Here is a 22,060-nt window from a genome sequence, read left to right on the forward strand (position 1 = left end):
TCTATCTTCTTTAGGTAAGCCTGTATTGCTATGAACTTCCCTCTCAGGACTGCCTTTGCCATGTCCCATACGTTTTGGGTTGTTGTGAGTTCATTTTCATTTGTTTCCAGAAACTTTGTGATTTCTTCCTTAATTTCAGTCTTGACCCATTTGTTGTTTAATAGCATACCATTCAGTCTCCATGATTTTGGGTGTTTTTTTTTTCCTTTGGGGTTGGTTTCCAATTTCAGTCCCTTGTGGTATGATTTCAGTTTTCTTGAATTTGTTGATGCTCGTTTTGTGTCCTATCATGTGGTCTATCTTTGAAAATGTTCCATGTGCATTTGAAAAGAATGTGTATTTAGCTTTTTTGGGATGAAGGGCTCTATATATATCAGTCAAGTCCATTTCTTCTAGGGTGTTGTTTAGTGCAGCTATATCTTTGTTGATATTTTGTTTGGAAGATCTGTCCATTTTTGACAGTGGGGTGTTAAAATCCCCTACTATAATTGTGTTGCTGTCAATATCTTTCTTGAAGTCCTCTAGGATTTTCCTTATATGTTTGGGTGCTCCTATGTTGGGTGCATATATATTTATGATGTTAATGTCTTCTTGGTGGATTCTTCCCTTGAGTATTATGACGTGACGTTCTGGGTCTCTCTTTATGGCCCTTTTTAAAAAATCTATTTTGTCTGATATTAGAGTTGCTACCCTGGCTTTTTTTTCTTGTTGGTTTGCTTGGAAAATTTGTTTCCAGCCTTTCACTTTAAGTCTGTGATGGTCTTTTGACCTGAGGTGGGTCTCCTATAGGCAGCATATGTGTGGGTCATGATTTCTTATCCATTCAGCTATTCTATGTCTTTTAATTGGAGCATTCATTCCATTTACATTTAAGGTTATTATTGATAGGTACTTATTCATTGCCATTTGTGTACCAGAGTTCCTCTCTGTCTCTCTCTTTTCCTTCTTTTCCTTAAAGCAGCCCTTTTAGTATTTCCTGTAGAGCTGGTTTGGTGGAGGCATATCCTTTTAGACTTCTTTTGTCTTGGAAACTCTTTATTTGGCCTTCTATCTTGATTGAGAGCTTTGCTGGGTAAAGTAGCCTTGGTCGTAGGCCTCTGTTTCTCATTGCTTGGAATATTTCTTGCCATTCTCTTCTTGCTTGGAGTGTTTCCATTGAGAAGTCAGTGGCTCACCTTATTGGGGCTCCCTTGTATGTTACTTCCTTTTTCTCCCTTGCTGCCTTTAAGATTCTCTCTTTGTCTTGGAGTTTTGCCATTTAATGATGATGTGTCTTGCAGTAGGCCTCTTTGGGTTCCACCTGCCTGTGACTCTCTGCAATTCCTGGATTCGTGTGACTTTCTCTCTCATCAAATTAGGAACATTTTCCATCATTACTCTTTCAAGTAGGTTTTCTAACCCTTGTTCTTCTTCTTCTCCTTCTGGTATCCCTATTATTCGGATATTATTACGTTTCTTATTGTCTTGCATTTCTCTTAATCCCTCTTCATTCTTTCTGAGCCTCTTTTCCCTTTCTTGCTCTTTCTGGGAGAATCTTTCTACTGTGTCCTCCAACTCGCTGATCCGATCTTCTGCCTCATGGATCCTGCTTTTCATTCCTTCTGCTGTGTTCTTCAGTTCAGAAATTGTATTCTTCATTTCATCTTGGTCTTTGCTGATAGTTTCTATTTCCTTTTTCATGTTGATATAGTTTGCAGAGAGCTCACTGTAGCTCTCCTCTAGTTTCTAGTAGCTCATTGTGAGCTCTTTGAATTTCCTGATAACTAGTGCTTTGAATTCAATATCTGATAGCTGACTTGCTTCTCTTTCATCTAACATTATTTCTGAGACTTCCACCTTTTCTTTCATTTGGGCATTGTTTCTTTGTCTCCCCATTGTTTATGAGACTCTGCTTGTTAGCCTCAGCTTCTTAAATTGATCTGTTCTGACTCCCTAGGTTTATAGTGTGAACTTCTGTGGTAGAATACCTGTGAAATTCAGTGGTGCGGTCTCCTTCAGGTATCTTGATGTTCTCCGCTTCCACCTACTCCTTTCTCTGTGTGTGTGTGATCAGTTGAAGGAGTAGGCAAAATGGTTTATGACAGCAGGAGAGTACTTTATGATATTTACAGTCACAGCCGGTAGAGAAGAGATAGAAGATCTTTAGACTATATATAGTGTTAACTTCAACCCAATAATCTGTAATCTTCAACCCTGTAATCTTCAACCCAATTTGCCACTTTTAAGAAAGGATAGACCAGGCCTGGCTGGTGTAGCTCAGTGGGTTGAGCACGGGCCTGCGAACCACACAATCGCGGTTCGATTCCCAGTCAGGTCACATGCCTGGGTTGCAGGCCAGTCCCCAGTAGGGGACTCACGAGAGGCAACCATACATTGATATTTCTCTCCTTCTCTCCTTCCCTTCCCCTCTAAAGATAAATAAATAAATAAAATATTTTTTTAAAAAAGAAAGGATAGACCAAAGATAAGTCTCTTGGGGAGGGAAGGTTTGTGAGTTGTATCTAGAAAGCAGTGAGGGTGCGGGTGGGCAGATTTTGAGGTAAGGTGAGAGTAAAGAATAGTAAATAGGCATAGCATGTGAGCAAGTAGAAGTAATCACTATAGTAATAGAATTCAGAAACCTCTAAAGTGGGCTAAGACCCAAGAGATGTGTTGTGAAGTATTTACAGTGGTATAGAAAGCAACAAACAAACAAAAAAAAGGAGAAGTGAGGAAAAAGCAATAAGTTTGAGATGAAAGGAAGAAGGACTAAAACAGGAAAAAAGAAAGGAGAGGAACAAAGTACTGAAAGATACAGCAACAATAAAATTTTTAAAATATACGATTACTGAAAAAAAGTTTTAAAAAAAGTTAAAAAAAAACCCAAAACCCTCCCTTGTTGGTTTCAAACTGTCCATTCCGGTTTTTCTGGTTTCAGCAGGATCCCTCTGTGGGCTGGGTTGTAGGCCCAGGCGCACACCCACCTGCCAGCCAGGCTACCAGACTGGGGTGCGGGTGCCTGCCCACCCAACAGGCTGCCTGGGTCCCACGGGATCTGGTACTGGTCCTTCCCATTCCTGTGGCTGGGTGAGAAGCAAGTCAAGCTGCCTTCACAGGAGAACACCTCAGTCCACTTTCCAATGAAAACTTCTCCGGAAAGCCTGCCTCTCAGCCCAGCCCAATCCCCAACCCGACCGGTTAGGACAATGCTCCTCCCAAATTTCCTGGGCTGGCAGGCTGGTGGGCTGGCGACCACAGAGATCGCAACTGAACATGGACCCCTGTCCTTGCCACCCTCCTTGCAAACCTAGGAAGACAGGTCTCTGCTGCCCAGCCCCGCCTAGATGGGGAGGGAGGGAGCCAGCTCTCTTCCAAGGACTCCTCAGCCGGCCCAAGGCTCCACTGGGTGCCTGGCTCTGGATGAGTCCTCTGTGGCAGACGCCCTGTCGCTGGGCGCAGATGGAAGCCTCTGCACCCCTAACGCAGCGGCGGCTCTGAGGCTGTTTCAGGCTGGCCAAGGGCAGCCGGCCCTTCCGCTGCCGCTTTTGACTTTACTCAGGGGTGCCGGGCTCCCGATGAGTCCTCTGTGGCAGACGGCCCTGTTGCTGGGCACAGACGGAAGCCTCTGGGCCCTGGAAACTGCGGCAGCCGCGGCTCCTGGGCCATTATGCTCCAGCCGAGGGCTGCCGGCCCTGGCCACCTCCGTCCTTACTCGCGTCCCTGAGACCCCACCCACCTGTAGCTGTCTGGTCCGTCACTATCTCTGGTCTCTTATTTTCATAAATGCTGGGGAATTGTTGGTTGGGGAATTGATTGCGCTGTTCCTCAGTAGATCTGCCAGGATTTTTTCCCAGGGCTACGAGAACTGGAGTCGCTCAGTCCTACTCCGCCGCCATTTTCCAATCCCCCCAAATTTTCATAATAAAATGATGGGAAAAGAATCAATGAGAGACAGAGCCAATAAACACAGGAGCGAGTAGCACTGTGGAAGCAGAGAATGGAGACTGTACCTCAGAGAAGATCCCGCCTGGGAGAGGAAGGACCAAAGGACACATGTGAGATCAGCTGTCATCAAATACCTGGCAGGCTTTGAGGAGGCAGGAGACGGCTGCATTTTATCTTGTTTAGATACAGTTGGTTGAACTGAGCTCAGCGATGTTTTTATTCTGACTTTTCTTCTTAGTTTAACTTTTTATTTTAAAACACTCAAAATTACAGAAAAGTTGCAGAAGCTATCTAAAAAATTTCTTGAGCCATCTGGAAACTGCATGCTAACTTGACAAAGAACATTCCAGAACACTTCAGTGTGTAGTCTCCACAAACAGGAACCCTCCCCATAGCATAGTACAACCTCCAAATCAGAACTGTAAAATCGACATTTTACTACTCATTCTCAAATTTCATTCAGATTTCTTCAGTTCTTCTTATGTCATTTATAGCTCGGGAACTGAGCAAATCACTGGACTGTCACTTTTCTATGACTTTGGTATTTAGTGGGACATTGACAAGTTTCATTAGGGACAGCTCTTAGGGCACCTTTGCATTTTTTAAACATTGCGGTAAATAAAATTTACCATCTTAACTATTTTTTATCTCACAGTTAAGTAGGGTTAACGACATTCACATCGTCATACAACAATCTCAAGAATACTTTCATTTTGCAAAATGGGAAGTCTCTACCCATTGAACGACAACTTTCAACTCCCTCCTTTCAACCCAGCCCCTGGAAATTCCCCTTCTACTTATTGTCTATTAATGTGAATACTCGAGGAGCCCCACTTAAGAGGAATCATAGAGTATTCATCTTTGGGGGGATTGGCTTGCTTCATTTAGCATAATGACCTTGAGCTTCGTGCATGTAGTAACACGGGTCAGAATTTCCTTCCTTTTAAAATAATTCACTGTATAAGTATACCAACTTTTGTTTATCTGTTCACCCATCGATGCGTACGTCCGTCACTTGCACCTTTTGGCTGCTGTGAATGTGGGTGTGCACAGGTCTTTTGAGCCCCTGCAGTTCTTTTGTTCATATGCCCAGAAGTGCAGTTACTGTGTCATGTGCTGATCCTGCTTGTAATTTTGTTGATAAACCACCCTAGTGTTTTCCACGGCAGCAGCATCTTTTTATATTCCCGTCAACAGTGCCCAAGGTTTCGCATTTCTCTCTGCATCCTCGCTCGCCAACACTTACTTCTTTCCTTCCTTTCCTATTCTTTTTTATAGTAGCCACCCTAATACGTGTGAAGTGGCATTTCATTGTAGTTTTAGTGACATTGCAGGTCTTTGTAGATGCTGTTATTTGTTTCCAATGTGTTATCCTTGAGGTCTGAGAATATGCACGGTATAATTTTGCTTCTTTTACGCTTATTTGGAGTCGCAAAGTGCCGCGTTCACCAGAAGAAGCGCGTGTCTTCTGTGGCTGTGGCACGTCTGCTCCGTGAGTGTCAGCTGAGGTGGTTGGTGGTGTTCACATCTTTTATGACTTCACAGTTTTCATCAGATCATTTCATTAGTTGTTGAGAAAAAGGGTGTAATAAATTCATTTGAATTCTTTCCATTTTTGCTTCATGTGTTTTGAAGCTTTATCATTGGGTGCATATACATTTATAATTATTATGATTGATGAATTAACCCTTGTAACAAAACAAAAGGCCCCTCTTTATCTGTGGTAATACTATTTGTCTTAAATCAACTCCGTCTGATACTATCACAGCCACAGCAGTTTCCTTAGGCTGGCTGTTTGCCTGGTATATCTTTTTTCCATTTCTTTGCATCCAGTATACCTGTGTCTGTTTTTAAATGGCACCTCTAATAGGCAATGTGTAACTGGGTCTTGTTCATGCATACTAACCATTTCTGCCATTGAATTGTTTTAGGGGGGTTACTGATGTGGTTGAAATGGTTCTTACAATTTTATGATTAATTTTGTTTGCACATGTGGACTTAATATATTTTGTTTTAGTGTAAGAGAAAAGAATACCAGCAACTCTTTCCAGCGTAAGTTTCTTGCTAGTCCCCACGGCTCAGGGGCAGATGTGAACAGAAGAATGAGACCGTAGAGCCAGAAGAATGGTCCCAGTTCTTTTTGCTTTTGGCAGCTGGGATGAAGAGAATATGAGAGGGGTCCTGGGAGGGAGGAGAGCTGGGAAGCCACTCATGCCTGTCCCTGCTTTGTCCCTACAGATGTCAGCTGCTCTTCCCTTAATCACGTTGCCAGACAGGATGCCAGATGGAACTCCTCACAGAAGTGTCAGCCAGGTACATCTGAAAACGGACCTCTGACCCTTACCCCACTTGTCCCATGTCCTCCCATCCCTCTGATTTCTGAAGGTTCTGGTGCTTCATCCACAGGTATTGATTAGATGCCTTCCGTGTGCCAGACAGTGTGCTAGGGAGGGGTACGAGCCCCTGCCCTCCTGGAGCTCTCCTGAGATGGTATCCAGACAGACAGATGGACGGAACCGATAGATTAGATAGGAGCCATGAGGATGACTCAGTGATGTGTGGGACAGAGCCTGGGCTAGGGAGCCATCCCAGGGATGGTGAGCCTGATGCAGAAAGCCAGGTAGAGGGGTCTGAGAGGGTCCCCAGAAACTGGGGCCCCAGGGACAGGGGTTGAGCTTGTCGGAGCAAAGCGAGGGGCAGCTGGGTGAGTGCGGTAGAAAGAGGTCACTAGGGTGTCACTTTTTGATGAGGTATTCGAGAAGCTCAACTATCTCAATGTTTGATATTGATTACATGTTGAAATCATACTATTATGTTGGATATTTTAGGTTAAAATTACATACTTAAAATTAATTTGGACCTCTTTTTACTTTTTTAAAGTGGCAACTATGAATTTGAATTTCATGTGTGGCTTATAATGCATTTTTGTTGGCAGTTCTGGTCTAAGGTATGTGGTAGGTGCAGAAATGGAAAAAAGACTAAGACCAAGTCAAATGGCTTTCCTTGTCTGGACTCCACTGATGGGCGAAAGAGGTGTCCCTAAGCCACCACTGCCAGCCTCTGGGAGTCCCGTGGGGATTCACTGACCAGCTTTCCCTCCGTTCGCAGGGTTCTATCTGTCAGAATACAGTGGCACTTGTATGCCTTGCACAGATGGAAAGGATTTCACCAATCGTTCCAACAGCCTCTCTGCTTGCCAGCTCTGTTCTAAGTGCTTCCCAGGTAGAGAACTTGTGGGCTGCGTGCTGCAGTGAGGGTGCCGTCAATGACATGAAACTATCAAACGGGGAGTCGGGGGCCTGATTTCCAGCCCAGCTTGGTCTTCTTCATACCCCTTTTTTTCATCCTCACCTGAGGAAATGGCTATTGATTTTAGAGAGAGGAGAAGGGAAAGGGAGAGAGTGGGAGAGAAACATTGACTGGTTGCCTCTTATACACACCCCGACTGGGGGCTGAACCTGCAACCTGGGTGTGTGCCCTGACTGGGAATCGAACCCGTGACCTTTCGGTTTACAGGACAACACTGCAACCAACTGAGCCACACTGGCCAGGGCTTCATCATACCTTTTCTTATGATATGACTTAGGTCAAGAAAATAAAATGTAAAGACATCATTTTTATAATGCATGCTGTACGATAGGTACACCTTTTAAACCACCAGCTGGAAGTTAGTGGGACAATAATCTGCCCCTTGATGCGGGGCTGCATGGTTACACAACATAGAGGTGTGGCAGAGTGAGAAAGTGCTGGTGTGGAGCTGGGACCCGGGCCTCGTCCTGGCTCACGCCCCTCTTAGCCTGTGCTCGGCGCTCCTGGCCAGTGCTCCGTCTCCCTCAGCCTTCACGGCCTAAGGCCACCACAGGGTTAGGTTTACGGAAGTCACCCAAGGGTTCCTCTCCATCTGGGGTCGCTCAGATTATACCACGTCCTCTTAATCATCCTGAGAACTAAGAGGTAGTTTCTCCCAATCCTGAAGTAATAACGAGTCCTGGCCTCATTTACACACCCCTGGCCACTGGGGACAAGTGCCTCACACGTGTTGCTGCAGACACTGGGTGAAGCTGGGCAGGAGGGGCCCTGGGTGGTGAAAAAGGGTGAGGGACATGTGAAGGAACCGAATCCGCACGACGGCACCCTTCGTCTTCAGATAAAGAAATAACAGCTCCGTGCACCAGGACCATGGACACCCAGTGTCACTGCAAACCCGGCACGTTCCAGGATGAGAATTCTCCTGAATTCTGCCAGAAGTGCAGCCCTGGGTAAGACACTCCCTCACCTCGTCGGTGCGGTTTCCCTTTGGCCTGGCCCTCCTTCCCACTGGGCACATAGGCCACTAATTAGGGCCCATGGTTGTGTCTGTGGCCCATGCAAAGTCAGTACCTTTTGATATCAGAAGGAAAGAATTGAGTAGAATACAGCCATGCTTATAATCATCTTTATAACAGTTCAACTCTAAAATGTTCTTTTTAATGTTTTTTTTTTTGTGCGCGCATGGCCCATGAACACAGAAGAGCGCACAGCGGAGTCATAACGAAATCGAGCCTGTAGCTTCCCAGAAACCCAGAGTCAGCTCAGCCTGCCCTCCCCCAGGGCCCTGTTCTCTGGACAAAGCAGTCTTTTCCCTGTTATTAGGGGCCAGTAGCAATTTGCTTTTCTCTGACTTCCAGTGTGGCTGTGATTGGCAGGGACAGTCAACAGGCAGAGTACAAGAGATTCCTTATATGAAACAGTTGACTGGAGTATGAGGTTCAGCTTGTGCCCAAAGGGCTTCTGGCTCTTGACCTGCAGTGAGATGCCCCCTCACTCAGCCTCCCATTGCAGCCCAGGGAGCTCAGTGCAGGCCTTATGGAGAAGGGCCAGCTCCTGAGGTTACAGCTCCGAACACTCAGCAGGAGCCCTAAGGGTGGAAGGGCCGAGCTCAGCTTCTTCCCAAACTCAGCAAGGGGATGGGGGACCCGTCTTGCAGACCACGGAAGCCCCTTCTTTGTCCCATCTCCAGTCAGGGGACACTGGCTGGGGGGCTGCTTCCTCTTTCTCTTTCCCTTACCTCGCAGAACCTCTTGATGTTCTCCCTGTGTCTGAACCCAGGTGCCCTGCTGGCAAGGTTGAGGCCAGACCCTGCACCCCCTGGAACGACCTTGAGTGTGTGGACCAAGAATCAGGTACCCGGGCCAGTGGGAAGACCCTGGTTCCTGGAGTGACCACCAGCCTGGAGCCGCCTGTCACTCCCTCTTCCTCCTCAGGCACCTCACAGCTGGGAATCATAATTACAGTCATCGCTGTCATCGTCGCTCTCGGGGTTCTTGTGGGGCTGCTGCTGTATTGTTGCCGGGGCACTGCCCTTCAAGGTGAGGTTGGCAGGGGTGGTGGGCACGTGCTGGGCTCTCTGCTGCCTCCCTCACTTCCTGGTTCGATTCTCCGGACAGCAAGGCCCTCCCTCCATCTCCCCCATCTGCTGGGTCTCTCTGGCCTGGCTCTGCTCATGTACTGTGGGCCCACCCACCATCTCCCACCTCACCTGCACTTCTGCAGGTCTGGGATCATATTCATCCTCCTTTCTTGGGGCCGCCGGTCACTTCCTCTCCCAGCCAAGTCTGGGAGGCAGGCCCCCAGCCAAGGCAGAGAGGCAGTCAGTGTGCCAGTTGGGTGACAATAGTCAGGAGGAGAGGGCCAGGGCTTTTTTACAGCTTTAGTCCGAGAAGAACCCAACAGAGATTTGATATGTGTGTGTATGTGGTTGTGTTTTTTTTACTTCTTTCCCTCTATTCTTCCCCTCCCTGAGGGTGCTGCAGAGTTGGATTGCCCTTCCCTGTCACCAGACCCAAGGCACCTTGCTCAGTGTCTGCACCCCCAGCCCTACCTTGTCCCCTGCACTGTCTGTGGAGGGAGATCCTGCAGAGAGGGCCCTCCCACCACTAATGCAATGTCCCTTCTCTTCCAGGTTGTGGGGTGGTCTCCGACTGCATAAACAGGGTGAGTTGGTTTCTCTAGGACCTGGTGACATCAGGCCCTCAGCAACTGCTTCCTGCCCAGAATGCAGCCTGGATGGGCACAGCCTCAACTTGCTTTGTGCTGCTGTCCCTGGCTCTCTAAAGTGGCTTGGGTGCCTGAGCCAATCCAGAGGACAGCTGGCCTCTTGGGAGCGGCCCACAGGCCGGGTAGCCCTGTGCTAACTGCCGCTTGTGACATCGCACCCACAGCCCTGCACTCAGGTGCAGCGGTGTCAGGCAGGTGTGCCACACCCCTTAGCACAGCACTGGTGTCCTGGGGCAGACAGCAAGGCCCAGGTGGTGCCCAGCCTTTGGGGGGGGGCACAGAACCTCCTGTGTCGCTGAGACCTCTTACGGAACCTGGGCCACACTCCTCTTTGCCTTCCCCAGGCCTTTCATAGGTACTCATGTGCTCCAAGAGGGCCTGAGGCTCAGGACAACACCCTCAACAGCATCCTGAGCAGCAGAGACTCACCTTCCACACCCACCATTAGGGAGGCGCTGGAGCACCAGAATCTGGCAGGTGTCACAGCACAGTCCCCAGGAGAAGCGGAGTGTATGCTGGTGAGTAGCGGCGGCCTTTCTGCGCACCCAGGACTGTGTTAGAAACAGAGAAAGGTCAGTGCTGGTCAGGTCTGCCGTCCCCTGGGGAAGGGGTGCAGAGGGAGATGGGGACCTGAGGGGAAGCGACAGGGAGCCTGCCACCCTGATGTGCGGCCTGTCCGCTCTGTGGAAGGTCTGCATCTTCTCATCCGTCCATTCGTCACTGCACCCCCAGAGTGTGGAACAGGCAGGCGCAGAACGGGCGCCCCATTGAATGGAGGCTGCAGATAGTCCAATGTGTAGTCGTAACCTAATTTAATAAAGCCATTTCCCGTAACCATAGGAATGCCAGAGTTACTACACAGTTGTTATTACATTGAACCTATGTGGAAATAGAGTTTGGTCTCTAAATATCTGAGCATGTTTGGACAGTGGCTTTTAGAAGTAGAATTTCTGGGCACAGGTGGAGAACTGTTTTTTAGCCTTATGCACCCACCTGTGCCCAGTATGGTGCATAATCAGTTCACCTGTTTAATATGACACTGAGCGGTAAGCACTTAATTTTCCATTCCTCATAAACTTAGAAAGGCATTCCCCTTAACATAAGGTGAAATTTCCTAATTTGTTAGAGTTGTTTTATTTGTGGCGATTGTTACCACAGAGCAATATTATCTAAATGGGGTTGATTTTGTGACGAGATTTCACTTGAGTCTCTGAATTGCTCTGTGTCACCGTCTCTTTCCTCCACTCCCATTCCACATCCGACTCTCATTTCCCTCCGCCCCTGGCTCCCACTTTATCAAGTGTTTACAAAGACCTGGACCTCTTTCCGCCTCGAGCTCCTTGCCTATTTCATTGTTGCATCTGTATCGTGTTCTTTTTAAATAAAGAGAAAGTATAAAAGGAAACAAACTAACCAAAAGGCCAATAATCCTTCAATCCTGGTGAACGCTTCTCGTGTTTTTTAAGGTAGTTAGTACCCACCCACAGTGAGAAAAAGCAGATGCACAGCGAGGTTCCCTGGGAGGGTGGAGGCCCCTCCCTCCCTGTTGCGCGTCCACCCACTGGGACTCGGCTGGATTCTGTGCGTGTGCCATCTGTGCACAGCGCTTTACCGAAGGAATCTTTTCAGCTCGTTTTAATATCTGAGAGTGCACATACCTCTTCCTTACCTTGCCAAAATTCATGATTTTTACCCAGGTAAAATTTAGAACTATTTTATAAGATATTCTCTACTCCAAGGCCCTGGCTGGTGTAGCTCAGTGGATTGAGCACAGGCCTGCGAACCACACAAGCACAGTTTGATTCCCAGTCAGGGCACATGCCTGGGTTGCAGGCCAGTTCCCAGCAGGGGACTCACAAGAGGCAACCATACATTGATATTTCTCTCCTTCTCTCCTTCCCTTTCCCTCTAAAGAAAAATGAGTAAAATCTTTAACAATAAATAAATAAAAATAAAAAGAATTTTAAAAAAAGATATTCTCTACTCCCCAAAAAGTCACTGGAAGGTTTTTTTTTAAAAAAATATTTTACTTATTTATTTTTAGAGAGAGGGGAAGGGAAGGAGAAAGAGTGGGAGAGAAACATCAACGTGTGGTTGCCTCTCATGTGTCCCCTACTAGGGACCTGGCCCGCAACCCAGGCATGTGCCCTGACTGGGAATCAAACCGTCATCTTTTGGTTCGCAGGCCCGTGCTCAATCCACTGAGCTACACCAGCCAGGGCTAGAAGGCATGTGTTTTGATCCTGATTTGATTTCACTGGGAAGCCGTCACTATTTCACCCAAAGGAATGGTGTTGACTTTTGTTTTCATACAGGAAAATACTACTATTGTGGATGCAAAAATTATGTTTAATTCTACAGAATCATTTTTTAGCCTCCATGGGGACAAGCTAATACTTCTACTTCCTTATTTAGATTATCGATAACATACATTATTACTGATTAAAGCTCCTTCTGACTCGTCGGAGAAATCCTTCCTTATTAGACTTTGTGGAATACGCTCACATACATTCTTCATTTGAGTCACAGGAACGCCTGGGAGGGAGTAACTGTCTGGTGGTGGGCTGGATGGGAAGGGGGCAGGAGGGAGCTGGGTGAGGTGGTGGGAATGTCCCGTGTCTTGTCTGGACGGTGATTACTCAGGTGTGGTCGCAGCTGGAGCAGACACTCGAGGAGGGAGCATCGCCCCAGGGAGTGTGGGCCTCTGTAAGCATACAGGCACACAGTTTGTGAGGGGCACAAGGTAGAAGGTTCCTCTTCATGTTCATAGACCCAGGAAGAGAGGTGGCTGCCCCAGGTCACACAGCTGGCTGGTTGTCAGGCTCACTTCTGGCATTCAGGAGTCCTGACCCAGACCAAGAGCAACCTCCACTCTGTTTTATAGGGACCACCTGGAGCTAAGGGATCTCAGAGGAAAAAGGAGCTGCTGGTTCCGGCAAACGGCGCAGACCCCATAGAAAGTGAGTGTTTTGTCAGGGACAGTAGAGCAGTGTCCCCATAGCTATCACGGCTGGGTATGCTGGAAATGGGGGGAGAGAGGGCCATGCTGACTGTCACTGGACCATCAGGCCCCTCAGTCCCCTCTCCCTGCTCCGACTGCACACCACACCATCCCATCTTGTCACAATGAGGGCCTGCAACCCCTTGTCCTTCCCTCCACCACCCTCCCTCTCCCCTTGATGTTTCACCACATGGAGGGCACCTAGGGGCTGTGCCATCCAGCAGGGCACCACTGGCCCAGGGAGACTGCCAAGCACCTGACCTGTGTGTGGCTAGGTTTGGAGACCTGTAATTATAAGCTACAAATCACATTTCATATATTAGTACCCAAAGGAATATAAAATATCCCTCGGATAATATTTTGTTTATTGGTTGCATATAAATATAACATTTTGTATGTATTGAGTTTGTACCAGATATTATTAAAATTAATATCACCTGTTCCTTTTTATTTTCTTTAGTTAAGCTATTAGAAAAATATGTCAGCATATTCCTGTGGGTCAGTGGTGTGCAGTGCCTCTGTACGTCTCATTTATTCCTCAGCATAGTCCCATGGCATGGTGAGGGTGGCGGGGGGAGCGTTGCTCTGTCTCATGGGTTAAATCCTTGCCTGGGGTCTGTTTGTCCCCATCTCGCTCTGCCACAGTTTGGTGGGTGAGGCCCAGCGGGGTGTGAAACCGGAGATCCTCCCGCCTCCAGGCCCTCGCCCTGAGCACAGGCACAGATCTGGCAGCCATGGGACCTTACTCTCCAAATAAGTGTGGGTTCCCTCCTCTGAGGGCCTATTCCTCCACAGCCTGTCCCACCCTCTGTCTCCTACCACATACTGTTCTGTCTCTGTGTGACGCCCACTTCCCCTCCTAGGTGGGCTTGCACTGCCATGGGCTTAGGTGAGGCCCAGCCCTTTTAGCCTGAGTCTCTGCTGAGGGGCCGCCCGTGAGCGACAAAGAGGAGCACGTCACCAGCTCGGAGTGCTCCGGCCTAGACCCACCCTCTCTGCAGGTGTCCCAGCTCACCAGACTATCCCTGTGGCTTTCCCCCACCTAGGCCTGAGGCCGTTCTTCGACTACTTCATAGAGACGGTGCCCTTTAATTCCTGGAAACCTCTCATGCGGCGGTTGGACCTCACCAGCAATGAGATACAGGTGGCCGAAGCCCAAGCATCGCAGCCTCGGGAGCAGGTCTATGAAATGCTGGTGACATGGGTCAACAAGACGGGGCGGGCTATCTCTGTCAACACCCTGCTGGACGCCTTGGAGAGCCTAGGGCACAGAAACACGCAGGAAAAGATTCAGGACCACCTGGTGGCATCCGGGAAGTATGTCTATGCAGAAGATGCTGCTGTTTCCCGAGGGAAAAGGACCTCTTTAGGAGACTAGAGCTTTCTTAGTTTGCCTTTGCTCCTGCAAAGGAAGGCAAACTAGACACTAGCCTGGAAGAAACAGGCAGTCCTTGACCAGTACTTGAAGAAGCTGTGTTGTCCAGTAGTCCACAGATCTTGAAGTGTCCTGGAGCTTTTTCAATGTACTTACAGTAATTTTTATGAAATGTTTGTTGTTTACTAAGGCTGATAGTTGTATGTTCACATGTGAACTGAAAGTTGTTTTAGTTGTTTTTCCTTTTCATAAACTTGCACTTTTTACTTTGTTATTTACTATATTGTGAGATTCCTCCATGTTGCTATATATCCATTTATTTATGTCTGTGATTTGCATTTTTATAATTTTTTTGCTTTTTTAAAAAAATATTTTATATATTTATCTTTAGAGGGGAAGGGAAGGAGAGAGGGAGAGAAACATCAATGTATGATTGCCTCTGGTGTGTCCCCTGCCGGGAACTGGCCTGCAACCCAGGCATGTGCCCTGACTGGGAATTGAACCGCAATCCTCTGGTTCACAGGCCTGCGCTCAATCCACTGAGCTACACCAGCCAGGGCGAGCATTTTTATTATTTTTATAGGGTGAGCCAAAACTAGGTTCACAGTTGTGATACATGAAACACAGAGTTTATTCTGTATTACTATTTATTTATTTATAAGATCACTTTATTTTGTTCAGCCCATAGCAGCACATGTGTGTCTACACACGTGATTCCAGGCTGTCTGACTCCAGTCCATCCAGACAATCAGTGTTTTCTTTATTTCTTGTTTTAACTTAATCTTTATTGTATTTTTTCCATTACCATTTAGTCCCCTTACATACCCCTTCCCCCAGCAATCAACACACTGTTGTCCATGTCCATGAGTCCTTTTTCCTTTTTGTTCAATCCTTCCATCCCCTAACTGCCCCTTGCTAGCTACCATCCTGCTCTCCATGTATGAGTCTGTCCCCATTTTCCTTGTTAGTTCAGTTTGTTCATTAGATTCCACATATGAGGAAACCATATGGTATTTGTCTTTCTCTGACTGGCTTATTGCACTTAGCATAATGTTCTTCAAGTCCATTCATGCTGTCTCAAAATTCTCTTCTTTTTTATGGTTGGGTAGTGTTCCATTGTGTATATATATCACAGCTGTTTTATCCACTCATCTACTGATGGACACTTGGGCTGCTTCCATATCTGGGTGGTTGTAAATATACTGCAATGAGCATAGGCGCACTTAAGTTCTTTTGAATTAGTGTTTTGGGTTCCTTTGGATATATTCCCAGATGTGGAATCAGTGGGTCAAAAGGCAGATTGATTTTTAATTTTCTAAGGTATTTCCATACTGCTTTCCACAGTGGCTGCTCCAATCTGCATTCGCACTAACAGCGCAAAAGGGTTCCCCTCTGTCCACATCCTTGCCAGCACTTGTTATTTGTTGATGTATTGATGACAGCCATTCTGACAGGTGTGAGCTGATATCTCATTGTGGTTTTAACTTGCATTTCTCGGGTGATTAGTGATGTTGAACATCTTTTCATGTATCTATTGGCCATCTGTGTATCCTCTTTGGAGAAGTATCTGTCTATTCAGGTCCTTTGCCCACTCTTTAATTGGATTGTTTTTTTGGTGTTGAGTTTTGTAAATTCTTTATAAATTTTGCATATTAACTCCTTGTCAGCTGTATTGGTTAATATGTTCTCCCATTCTGTGGGGTTGCCTTTTTATTTTGTTGATGATTTCCCTTGCTGTGCAAAAACTTTTAATTCGATGTAGTGCCATTTGTTTATTTTTTCGTTTTGTTTCCCTTGCCTGGGAAGATGTATTCAATAAAATACTGCTACATGCAATATCCGAGATCTTGCCACCTGTTTTCTTCTATGATTTTTATGGTCTCAGGTTTAACAGTCTAAGTCTTTGTTCCATTTTGAATTTATTCCTGTGTTTGGTGTAAGAAGGTGGCCTAGCTTCATTTTTCTGCGTGTATCTACATAATTTTCCTCAAACCATTTATTGAACAAAGTGTCTTTAGCCCATTGTATGTGCTTGCTTCCTCTGTTGAATATTAATTGACCATAAAGGTGTGGGTTTATTTCTAGGCTGTCTATGCTGTTCCATTGATCTGTGTCTTTTTATGCCAGTTCCATGCTGTTTTGATTAATAGGGCCTTGTAGTATAGTTTGATATTAGGTAGTGTGATTCCTCCAACTTTGTTCTTTTTCAGGGTCACTGTTGCTGTGCAGAGCCTTTTTGACTCCATATAAATTTTGAAATATTTGTTCTATGTCTGTGAAATACATCATTAGAATCTTGATAGGAATTGCATTGAATATATAGATAGCTTTAGGTAGTATGGACATTTTAATGGTGTTAATTCTTCCTCCATGAACATGGTCTGTGCTTCTACTTATTTGTATCTTCTATCTCTTTCTTCAGTGTCTTACAGTTATTCAGATACAGGTCTTTTACATCCTTGGTTAGGTTTATTCCTAGGTATTTTATTCTTTTTGTAGCAATTGTGAATGGGATTGTTTTTCTTAATTTCCCTTTCTGTTAGTTTGTAAAAATGCAACTGATTTCTGGATATTTATTTTGTATCCTGCTACTTTGCTGAATTTATCTATCAGTTCTACTAGTTTCTTAGTGGAATCTTTGAGGTTCTCTATGTACAGTATCATATCATCTACAAATCCTGACAGTTTTACTTCTTACTTTCCAATTTGGATCCCTCTTATTTCTTCTTCTTATCTGATTGCTATGGCTAGGACTTCTAGTACTGTGTTAATAAGAGAGGTGAAAGCTGACATCCCTATCTTGTTGCCAATTTTAAGGGAAATGCTTGTAGTTTTTGCCCATTGAGTATGATGCTGGCAGTGAATTTGTCATATTTGACCTTTATATTATGTTTAGGTATGTTCCCTCTAATCCAACTTTGCTGAGAATATTTATCATAAATGAGTATTGGATTTTATCAAATGCTTTTTCTGTATCTATTGGTGTGATCATGTGGTTCTTATCCTTCATTTAGTTTATGTGGTGAGTCACATTTACTGATTTGCAAATGCTGTACCAACCTTGCATTCCTGGAATAAATCCCACTTGATAATGATGTATGATCTTTTTGATAAATTGCTGTATTCGGTTTGCTGATATTTTGTTGAGCATTTTAGTATCTTTGTTCATCAAAAAGGTCATCATAGAGTGTTATTGGCCTATAATTTTCTTTCTTTGTAGTGTTTTTATCCGGTTTTGGAATTGGGATAATGGTGGCCTGGTGGCCTTGGAGTCCAGGGTAAGTGGCTACAAAGGAACTTTTGTGTGTTGGCCCTTTAAGAGGCTCTCTGAGTCTCCAGTTGCCTTTCCCTGGCAGACAGAAACCTTGTGCTTTTCACAGCTGGATGTTATCTGGATTCCTTTCTGGCACTGGTGCTGTGGGCTGGGGAGCCCAGCTTGGTGTTTAGACCCCGCACACTCCTCGAGGGAAACCCCCCAACTGCTGAAATACCCATCGCAGAAGGAACACCCCTTCTGGCTGCTGCTGTGGGAGCCGGGCTAGCTCTCTCGCACCTCCTCCGCATTCCCTGCCACTTGCGTTGTGGTGACGTGATTTCTTCTGTCTGTCAATGGTTTAAGGCTTCTCTCCGGCTAGTGTTGAGTTGGTTATTCAGGGTAATTTCTCTACAATGTAGTTGTAATTCCAGACTGGTCCTGGGAGGAGGTTAGTGTGGCTTCCACTGAACTCCTCTGCTGTGTTGGATCTGCTCCTAGAGTTTTCATTTACTGCTCCTCCAGTCCCTGTCTGAACTCATGGCCTGCAATCCGTGTATAACTCATGTCCCTCCCTGCTACGAGTTACTAAGGTTGTCATTCAGCTATTAAAGGACACCTTGTATTCTGGGTTTTGACCATTATTAATAAAGCTGCTATATATTTTTACGTATTTTCTATCCATTATGGTTTCCCACCAGTTGGCTAAACACACTGGGGCATAATTGCCGCATCATATGGTAACACTCTGCTTAACTTCACAAGGATCTGGCAAGATGTCTTCTTTTTTTTTTAATATTTTATTTATTTATCTTTAGAGGGGAAGGGAAGGAGAGAGGGAGAGAAATATCAATGCATGGTTGCCTCTCATGTGTCCCCTGCTGGGAACTGGCCTGCAACCCAGGCATGTGCCCTGACTGGGAATCGAACCGCGATCCTTGGTTCGCAGGCCCGTGCTCAATCCACTGAGCTACGCCAGCCAGGGCTAAGATGTCTTCTTAAGAGCGTCTACCATTTGTATTCCCATCAGCAGTGAATAAGCTTTTCTGTTGTTTCCTCACTAGCAATTGGTGTTGTTAGTCTTTGATATTTAGCCATTTTATTAATTTTTTTAAAGATTTTATTTATTATTTTATTGAGAGGGGAAGGGAAGGAGAAAAAGAGGGAGCGAAACATCAATCAGGTTGCCTCTTGTCTGTGCCCCATCCGGGGCCTGAGTCCCAAGCTCTGGCACGTGCCCCGGCCAGGCCGCATGCCAGTGACATTTGCTTTTCGTAGCTATGCCCAACCCACTGAGCCACATCAGTCAGGGTGGGGTTCAGCCACTTTAACAAATGCTTAGGGTATCTCCTTGGTGTTTGGAATTGGATTTTCCCTAATGTATGGTGCATAAAATTTCCCGGTATTTGCTCAGTGATGTGCAATTTAGATGTGCAATTTAGATGTGCTTATTTACATGTTACTTATTAGGGTATCTACTCATATTGCCATATTTATTTTAATTTGGGGAGTGTGTTTTCTTATTGTGGAGTGTTACCAGGTCTTTGAATATTTTACATGTAAACCTTTGGATTATCAAACTCTTAAGTTTCCCACTATGACTTTGATAGTTTTGCATTTTATATTTAAGGTAATGAATGATTTTGAGTTGATTCATATCCAAGGTACAAAGTTTGTGTGTTTGTTCATTTATTTCCTGGTGGTCATCATTTGTTGGTCCTGACTAGACTAAAAGACTATCTTTTCTGTGTGGAAGTGCCTTTATTTCTTTGACCGAAGTCAAGTTGTCTATTTGCATAGGTCTATTCATGGATTCTATTCTGTTCCATTTGGCTCTGTGCCTGTTCATTTTAAACTATCATGCTTTCTTGATTGTAGCTTTATAATAAATTGGGGGGCGTGAGTTCACCAACTTGTTTTTCATCGGAACTGTGTGGATTACTCATTGTTTAAAACTAGTTTGTTGATATATACAAAATAACTTGCCGAGATTTTTATTGGGATTGTACTGGATTCCTAGATCAGTTTAGGAAGAATTGACATCGTAATACTATGATGACTTTTGATCATGAACAAGGAATTCATCTCACTTTATTTTTCTTTCTAGAGTGTTTGATATTTTTTCATGAGAAAGTTTGCTTCATGTGGCAGTTCTTTTATTTTTTGATGAACCTCTATGCTGTTATCCATAGTCATCGCACCAGTTTACATTCTACCAACAGTGCACAAGGTTCCCTTTTCATGACATCCTAACACTTGGTATTTCTTGTCTTGTTGATGGTAGCGGTTTTAACAGGTGTGAGGTGACATCTCATTGTGGGTTTGATTGGCATTTTCCTCATGGTGAGTGATTTTGAGCATCTTCCATACACCTGTTGGCCATCCATGTCTTCCTCGGAAAAACTGTCTTTGGAACTGACCATTTTTTCAGTTGGATGGTTTTGTGGATGTTTTGCTTCTTGCTGTCGAGTTCTTTGTATTTTTCAATGTTAGCTTCTTACCAGACACATGATTTGCAACTATCCCCCCCCCCCCGAACTGAGTAGTTTTTGTTTTGATTTTGTTGGGTTTTTTTTCTGTGCAGAAGTGTGTTAGTTTGATGTAGTCCCACTTACTTGTTTCCTTGTTTATTTTTGCTTTTGTTCCTTTCGCTTCTGATGTCAGATTCAGAAAATCATCAGCCAGACCTTGCAAGCAGCCTACTGCCTGTGTTCTCTTCTAGGAATTTTACAGTTTCAGATTGTTACGTTCAAGTCTTTAATCCATTTTGAGCTAATTTTTGTGTAAAGTGTAAGATGGTGGTCCAGTTCCATTCTTTTGCATGTGGCTGTCAGTTTTCCATTAATTAAAGAGACCTTCCTTTCTCCATTGTATATTCTTGGCTCCTTTGTTGGAATTTAACTGACCATAGTGTGTGGCCTCTAAAAATATTGTTATAGTTTGCTAATATTTTGTTGAGGATTTTTGCATACTTACCAGAGATGTTGGTCTATAACTTCGAGCCGTGTCACTTCCTGTTGTCGTGAACCCGAGGCCCAGAACGGCACTTTGTGAAGGACAGATTCCCGATGTGAGGAGCTTGGTGCCTCTGGCAGCGTCTGACTTTTGCGTGAAATACAAATATTCTTAAATACTGTGAGAGTTGGGCCCAGAATGACTGATGTGTTAGGATTTTGTTCTCGTATTGTTTTCTGTTTTTAAAATACTTCGTAACCACTCTAGCCCTCCTTCCACCACACCTTCCTTAGTGTCTAGTCACATCAGGGTTCAGTGTTGGATGTGGCAGCTCTCAGTGGTTCCGCGCTTTACAGCCCCAAAGGTGTGCGTATTGTCTCATTTCAAGACCTGTGTGGCTCGGCCCAACCCAGAAGTGCCTGAATATTTGGGTATGTTCAAAGATTAGTGTCCTGGTGGAGCTTGCTGGGTAGGGGGGCTCCATGGCCTCTGTGCTGACACACCGCTCCCCCTTCCCTCTGGGGTCCTACCCTGAGGGTCTCCCATTCCTGAGAGACACAGGCGTTTCCTGCCTTTGCTGTTCCTTCTGTGCAGGACGCTCTGCCCTCTGGTCTTCAGATGAAGATGTGAATGGCTTCTTCCCGATCAGGTTTCAGCTCAGTTGTCTCTTCCTCAGGGAACTGAGTGTCCTACCTAAAGTATTAGCCTGGTCACTGTTTGTCATGTTTACACATTCAGAAAGTTAGCTTGCTACGTGTGAGGTTTTCATTTTGCATTCCGTTCAAATAGCACCTGGCACACAGTAGGCATTACAATGACTCATCAGTGATTATTTTTTTCACACTTTCCTCCAGTGGAAGGTGCTACCTTTGAAGAGTTTGTTGGAAATAATGCAAGGAGAGCCATTAGGTACAAAATACTCATGTATTTATGAACTCATGACCAAATTAAATATGAAACCTTATATAAAAAGAGGTGTGTGTGTGTGTGTGTGTCTGTGTGTTTTCTCCCCATCCTCACACTCCCCTCACAGACAGCTCTGAGTGAAGGAGTACAGGGCTGTGTATTCTTGCTGGGGGACACGCCCCTTCCTCTCCTGTGATGCCATCAGGCTTGCACAACGTGGGTGGGTCTCCAGCTCTGACTCGGGATTTCTGAGTCAGGTTCCTAGGGGACTGGAATTAGAGCCCCTCCACCCTCCCTCCCACCTGGGAGAGGGACCCTGGCCCCATCTGGCTCCCCACAGCCTCCTCAGGTGGCATCTGTGGGTTACACCTGGGCCTATAGGTTCCTGCCTGGGGCAGCCCAGCTCCAAAGGAGCAACTGGGAAGGGGCAGTGGGTCCCGGACAGGTGAGCTGGTTCTGGTTGTTGGGGTGGATCTGCAGCCCCTCTCCTGTGGGCTTCTTGCACCTCCTGGGCCACCTGCACTTTCTCTCCCCACTGGCCTTTCCGCATCCTTGTCGGTGGGCTAGATGGCTCAGCCCTGCCAGCTCACGGACACCCATTCCCTGCCCT

At 45.7% G+C, this 22,060-nt stretch overlaps 1 protein-coding gene across 3 annotated transcripts in view; it reads left to right on the forward strand.

Annotated features, from left to right (window-relative positions):
- The window catches only part of LOC118975062 (tumor necrosis factor receptor superfamily member 10A-like), a 44,356-nt gene extending 29,663 nt beyond the window's left edge, over positions 1 to 14,693 (forward strand). The window contains exons 2-10 of one of the 3 annotated variants that reach the window (XM_037028692.1): positions 6,163 to 6,237; positions 7,033 to 7,146; positions 8,072 to 8,183; positions 9,013 to 9,086; positions 9,168 to 9,272; positions 9,866 to 9,897; positions 10,305 to 10,478; positions 12,845 to 12,920; positions 14,008 to 14,693. In XM_037028692.1, coding sequence (XP_036884587.1) covers positions 6,163 to 6,237; positions 7,033 to 7,146; positions 8,072 to 8,183; positions 9,013 to 9,086; positions 9,168 to 9,272; positions 9,866 to 9,897; positions 10,305 to 10,478; positions 12,845 to 12,920; positions 14,008 to 14,339 — 1,094 coding nt within the window. In that variant the 3' untranslated portion in view covers positions 14,340 to 14,693. The other 2 variants (XM_037028691.1, XM_037028693.1) reach the window with 2 other exon arrangements.
- Positions 14,694 to 22,060: the final 7,367 nt, after the last annotated feature.

Source organism: Sturnira hondurensis, unplaced genomic scaffold (genome assembly GCF_014824575.4).
Source record: "Sturnira hondurensis isolate 20B ecotype Veracruz unplaced genomic scaffold, ASM1482457v3 Scaffold0020119, whole genome shotgun sequence".
Lineage (NCBI taxonomy): Eukaryota > Metazoa > Chordata > Mammalia > Chiroptera > Phyllostomidae > Sturnira > Sturnira hondurensis.